The 6797-nt window shown below is 39.0% G+C and overlaps 1 protein-coding gene across 1 annotated transcript in view; it reads left to right on the top strand.

The window, feature by feature from the left end:
* The window catches only part of Tdrd1 (tudor domain containing 1), a 52151-nt gene that overhangs the window by 30095 nt on the left and 15259 nt on the right, over positions 1-6797 (top strand). Inside the window, exons 14-18 of the mRNA XM_008830219.1 lie at positions 1056-1226; positions 2401-2643; positions 3035-3172; positions 5553-5663; positions 6281-6451. Coding sequence (XP_008828441.1) covers positions 1056-1226; positions 2401-2643; positions 3035-3172; positions 5553-5663; positions 6281-6451 — 834 coding nt within the window. The remainder of the gene's footprint in view (positions 1-1055; positions 1227-2400; positions 2644-3034; positions 3173-5552; positions 5664-6280; positions 6452-6797) is intronic.

Consider the following 6797-nt stretch of genomic DNA (forward strand, 5'->3'; position numbering starts at 1 on the left):
AAAGCCTGGCAGTGTCATGCTATGACCTTTGTTGCTGTACAGTTTTGCCTTGTGGGAACCAGTTCTCTTACTCTGCCTGAGGGCAACCCAGCCACCTTACTGAAAGGCAGAATAGTAAATCAGAGGTAAGCCACAAGAACATTAATTCTTTGGCTGGAAATCCATTTAACTCAAATTGCTGCAGATGTTATAGAAACAGCCCTACTTGGTGCTTTAACAGAGGATCCATATAGTAGTCAATACCCTGGGGACTCACATGGTTGGACCATGTTCTCTGTCCTCCTCAGCTGTCTGTTAGAGAGATAAGTCATAAATGCATAATGACATCATATGGCATAGTACAGTGGTTAATCTTTTTTTGGGGGGGTCTTTTTGAGACAGGGTGTCCTTGTAGCCCCAGTTGGCCTGGAACTCACTATGTAGTCCAGGCTAGCCTTGAACTTGCAGAGATCCACCTGCCTCTGCCTCCCAAGTGCTAGGATTAAAAGTGTGCACCACCATGCCCGGATTACAGTGGTTAATCTTTATTGTCAACTTGATTGGATTTCAAATCATCTAGGAATTTGAGGCACACTTTAGGCATGTTTGTGAGGGTGTTTCCAGAAGAGTAACTCGTAGAGGAATCCCTGACCTGCATAGAAGCACCATCTTAGAGCTTGGGGGCCTGGACAGAATACAAGGCAAAAGGAGAAATGGACAGAGCACTAGGATCCCCTTTCTCTGCTCCCTGACTGTCATGAGGTAAACTGCTCTGCTCTGCCACACCCTCCTCACCAGATGGACTGATTTCTTAAACCAAGATTCAAATAAATGTTTCTTCCCTTGAGTTGCTTCTGTCAAGTATTTAATCACAGGGAAAAAGTAACACAGTAAGCTGATGGCAATGCTTTCATTTTAGGAATGCAGGGCTTTGGAAGAGGAAAGCTGGCAGTGTTTAAGCATGCATTGTTGAATAAAGCTTGATGTTGAAGGAGACTCTTCAGATGACCATCTCTAATTTGAGGAGCTTTTGTGTTCATTGTAGAATATTTGAGATAATTCTCTCCTTGTTTCAGAGGATGATCAGTGGTACCGTGCCTCAGTTTTGGCTTATGCTTCTGAAGAATCTGTCCTGGTTGGATATGTGGATTATGGAAACCTTGAAATTCTTAGTCTGAAGAGACTTTGTCCCATAATTCCAAAGTTGTTGGACTTGCCAATGCAGGCTCTAAATTGTGTGCTGGCAGGTATGGAATGTTTAGTCCATGTATTCTTAAAATATTGAAACTTAAAGATGGAAGTAGAAGCATGAAAAGTGCAGGAGGCAGGGAAACAGAGCCTCAGAAAGACATGCTTGGAAATGACCACGGATGCAGCTTGTTCCAGTAGGGTCTGGGGTTTCTTCCCATGTCAGTAAACTGCCTCCAGCAAACTTTATTCAGATGTACCATTGTTATAAATAGTATCTAATGTTAGACATTCATGAATTTTTGCTTTGAGCAGTAGTAGTCTTTCAATTATTTAAACTATATTTGCATCATTTCCAAGACCATTTTCATAGCATATGTTGCAAGATCACTGCATAATACTTCCTTAGGATACAGTGATGGAGTCCTGAATATGCTTCTGGTCATGGTTGTGATACATATTGTGCTTTGTTCTCTGGACAGGATTCAACTAGTTTGCACCCAACAGAAAAGTGAGGGAGTGAATTCTGTCTCACATTTGTGTACCATAGGGATACATCAATATTTCTTCATTCTGAAAATCATTTTTCTAAATTAATTCAGTTTGCTCTGTTAGAGGCTGAATATTTTTGGGAGGCATGGTAAATTATTCAGCCTTCAGTTTATGAACTGACTCAGTGTATACCTTTGAGTTGTTGGTTTGTACATATCCTTTTAGTATGGAAAAAAAACCCTCTCATATGTTAATGCAGAAGACCAGTATCTTTTCCCAAGTTTTATACTTTATGATTTTCTTAATAGCCTTATTGACATATAATCTATGCACTGTAAAATAATCCCTGTTTTAGGTATAAAAATCAATAGTCTTTAGTAAACTTACCAGGCTGTACAGCCATAACCAGGATCCGTCTTAGGACATTTCCTTCATCTCAACGATGTCCTCTGTGTGTTTTACAACTTAACCTTGTTCCCCAGGCAGTGACTAATCTTTATAAATTTGGTTTTCTGGAAAATTTGTATTGATGGTATTAGGATTTAATTTTTATGTGGTGGTATGGAAGCATTTAAAAATCAATCCTGTCACTTTGATACCTATAAAATCTTGCTCAAATGAGACTTAGTGGTTCTAGTGTTTGTTTGACACTAGATTTGTTGAACTTGATGGAAATGACACAAAATGTGAAAAGGCTGGTTTCAGGAATTGCCTTCATAGCCTCTTTCCACTTGCTGCTAGGGGTGAAGCCGTCATTAGGGATTTGGACTCCAGAAGCTGTTTGTCTCATGAAGAAACTTGTACAGAACAAAATGATCACGGTGAGAGTGGTGGACAGGCTGGAGAGCAGGTCCCTGGTGGAGCTTATAGACAAGTCAGTGACACCTAACGTCAATGCATCTAGAGTTCTCATAGATGCAGGCTTTGCCGTGGAGGAAAAGGATATAGTAGCAGAAAAAGCTAGTGACATGAAGAAAGCCAGTGGTAAGTAAAGTGCCCTCCAAGTAGTGTTGTAGCCCACACAGTTCTATAAATGTGTGGGCTCCTAAATTCAAGAATTGCTGTTTGTGTGCCTTTCCATGTTTTTAGTCAAGGAATCCTATAAATACATTTCAGAGTGTGAGAGAAAACTGAGATTTTTGTTGAAAGTTTCCTGGGTCATCGACAGCTTTTGAAAAAGGATCAGAAATATGAGTGTAAAGTTCACTGTGACCATGGTTAAGTTGTTAAGACTGAATTTGAAGGTCCACCTTCTTATAAAGAATGTTGGCGGAAACTGAATTCTTCCAGAGCAGATTCCTCACAGCCCCACCAATGACAGCTTCTCCCACCCCTACTCTGTCCCTTTTTGCAAAGTGTTCAATTGTTTTCACAGTTCCCTTGGCCATAGAAGGAAAAGTAGAACCGTTGCAGTGGACATGGGTTGAGTTTGCTGTTGATGAAACCGTCGATGTGATGGTCTGCATGATGTACAATCCTGGAGAATTTTATTGCCATTTCCTTAAAGATGATGGTATGTTGGCTCTTCATTCACATTTGTCTATAAGTACATAGACATATAACTTACAGTGAGTTTATTCATACGTGGTGAAAGAACTCTATGAAGGGCCAAGTGGGGATATGTATTTCCAAGGAAGATTTGATTATACTTAGCTTGCTTTTACTGTCTTAAGCTGTTATTTGGCAACCACTATTTAAACCACTTTAGATTTCATAGAATGCCTTCTGAATTCATTGTTGGAAATTAAATGTATTTGTCGATCTTCTTACCTGTCCCATTCCTAGAGGTAAATGCTTTAGTGGGAGCATAGCGAAATGCATTGTCACAAGACCAGCACACTTGTAAACACACTTATTTGGGAGGAGATAATGTGTGGCTAGTGTCCTAGAAGTTTCCTGCATGGTTCCTCCTATCGGTAACCCTTCTTTCCAGAGGGAAGCATGGTTCTGCCTTCTAATCACATAGATTAATTTTCCTAGTTTTGAACCTTACATAAAACAAAATCATAACTACATGTGTTTTTAGCTTTGCCTTGGTTACTGCTTTTTTTTCACATCATGACGCTGTTCGAAGTAGCTGTAAATGGTCTTTATGTTGCTGCATAGTGTCCTACTATATGAACTATGATTTCTTAATTCCTGTCATGGGACACTTGGCCATTTCCAGTCGGGGCCTGTAAAATGATGGTGAGAGCATCTTCTAAGTCTGCCATTGTACATGTCTGCTGAGTCATAGATGCTAGGCAGATTTTCTGGTCCAGTACATGCAGGCCAGTTTCCAAAGTGATTATGATTTGCTCCATATCTTCACACTTCTCACTGTGTTTTCTTTTTCATTTGAACTGTGGTGCCAGAGCATCATTGAGTTTAATGTTTCTAAATGAGTACATTAAACTACATAACTAAGTCTTGTCTGGCTCCTAAGTCCTGAGACACATTACCTTCAGCATCAGCTGGGAGATGGGCCATTATTTCACATCGAACAAAACTCAGAACTTTAAATTTCCTTTTTATTTTCATAGGTGATTTTCCAAGCATATGATAGAAAATTTAAGAGCAATGAGAGTTTATAGTGGAAAATAAATCTCCCGTTCCTCTTCTCAATTGTCTAAGTATCTGTCAGAAATACTCTACATACTGTGTATAAGTGTATATGTTCCTTTTATGTATCTGTAAATAGTAAAATACATAAATAACTTGCACTTTGCATCTTCAAAACCTTAGATATCAATTCACATATTTTCCTCTACATTTTCCTTCTTAAAATGTTTTTGGTTTTAGACTTAGAATTTGAGAGAAAGACAGCATGGAGTTCTACACACCCCTCACCCAGCTTCTCCATGGATAACATGGGATCCGTTGGTTACTCAGAGAACAGCACTGGTGTATCAAGATCTTATTTGTAGTGCATTAGATTTTTTGCTAAGGATGTGTTCCTGTTCCAGTCTACAGTCCAGGATACCACATTGCTATTCAGGCTTTGTTCCATTCTTTTTCCTGGTTATATTTTCCTCCACGTGGATTTACTTAGTTTAACAGAGGTGTGGATACATAGAGGTTACACTTCTTATACTTGGTTTTACTGTGGAGAATATATTTTTGAGACATATTCCTATAACTACAGTAATGAAGTCAAAAGCATGTGTGTGTGCTTTGAGAGCCGGTGTTGGCAAGCAACCTCTCATGGCAGTGCACAGGAGTCCTCCACTCCATGTCCTGGTACTGGTTTTGTCTCATCTGAAAATTGAAAATTCTACCTCATTGTAATTTCCATTTCCATGAATGAGCCTTCACCACAGTTGAGAGGCATTTGCTGGTTTTGACATAGATTGTGGCTTAGATCCCTCTCCCTTAGCTGCTAAAGCTCTTTGTGATCTGTCTTTTGCTGTTCTCTATAGTGGCTCCCCTCTGCTTTGCCACGCTGCCTCCAGTCCTCTCCTGTGTTTCTGAGTCAGTTCTTTTGGAATCCTCTCTCCATACTGTCAAGCGTGTTGTACTTCAGATTTCTAGCAGGGCTCTCTGAAGTTCCTTATGCTCCATTAACTCTGCTGTCCATTTAGCAATTCGGATTACTTTTTCAGGACAGTATTTACCTTATGGGTTTGTGTAGGGTTTCCTGTCTACACTCAAAGCTTGCACTGTGTATATTGATGGTAATGCTGAACTTGTCATTGTGCCCAGGAAGCCACTGGTTTTGAGTTTGTTGAGAGTTAAATAATGTCTTATTGGCTTAGTAATGTTTGGGTAAGGGAAAGCATTGGTTGTACTTACCAGTTGTTTTGGGATGTATCCATGACTTTTATGATGAAAATGTTCTCTGACTTTAAGGGAAAAAAATCTGTGTTTAGTTTTTATCTTTAATATTAAATGCTCTGTGTATGTTGTATTTTCAGCTGTGAAGAAGCTCAACGATTTGAATAAGTCCTTAGCAGAGTATTGTCTGCAGAAATTGCCTAATGGCTTTAAGGCAGAAGTAGGGCAGCCTTGTTGTGCCTTTTTTGCAGGTAAGTCGCGGTGTGTCAGGGACCGGCAGAAGCTCTTGGTTCTTGATGTTCAGACATTCTTAGTGCATGTTTTCCTCCCTATTGAAGCACATATTTTGATAACCAGAATTAAATAAATGCTTAGGATGCTGTGTGCTTCCTTTATAACAAAGGATCTTCATACACTCATGTCTTTGTACATTATTTTCATACTTTGTAGAATTTCTGATAGTATTGTTAGATTTAAAAAAGTTCTTACAATTGTTAAGATTTTTTTCCTGCTGTTTATATTATTTTACAAAATAAACTAAAGCCATCTAGACCAGCCCAGCACTAGTAGCAGAGTGTATGGTCTTTCCTCCATTTTCACATTGTTTATTGGGTAGATTTTTAATGAATTCTTTAATTTTTCTCAAACGTGAAAGCATGGTACTGTAAAAATTTTTAGAGATATTCTAAAAATGGGTCTTGGAAAGTCTCAATCTAGAAATTTTTGAAGGAAAAAACTAATGGCATAATGTAGAGAAGACAGAAAATTTATTGCTTTATTCTATAAAGCATTTTTTGTTCCAAGATGAAAATTTCCAATGGCAAAGGAAGGGGAATGTTCCATGTCACAAACTCTGTGCTATGTCTAGGTGATGGCAACTGGTACCGGGCCTTAGTGAAGGAGATCTTACCAAATGGAAATACCAAAGTCCACTTTGTGGATTACGGAAACAGTGAAGAGGTTACTGCAGACCAACTCCAAATGATATCATCCAAATTTTTAATACTTCCATTTCAAGGGATACAGTGCTGGTTAGTAGGTATGGTGCTTCAACAAGAAATTCAACTTTTTCAGAAATTTACGATGTATAACCTTTATTATTTTTATTGTATTTTTAATGTATGAGTGTATTGCCTGCATGTATCTAAGTGCACCCATGTTGTGCAATGCCCGTGGGGGTCAGAAGAGGGTGTAGGATTCCCCTGGAACTGGAGTTACAGTTGTTAGCTACCATGTAGGTGCTGGGAATCAAACCCAGGTCCTCTGTAAGAATAGCCAGTGCTTTTAACTGCTGAGCCATCTCTCCAGCCCTGCAATGTATAATCTGCTAATTATTAGTATCAGTCATGTTAACAGTTTGAGTTAGATGATCCCACTTTGTATTA

Source organism: Nannospalax galili, unplaced genomic scaffold (assembly GCF_000622305.1).
Source record: "Nannospalax galili isolate Female #2095 unplaced genomic scaffold, S.galili_v1.0 scaffold974, whole genome shotgun sequence".
NCBI classification, from domain to species: domain Eukaryota; kingdom Metazoa; phylum Chordata; class Mammalia; order Rodentia; family Spalacidae; genus Nannospalax; species Nannospalax galili.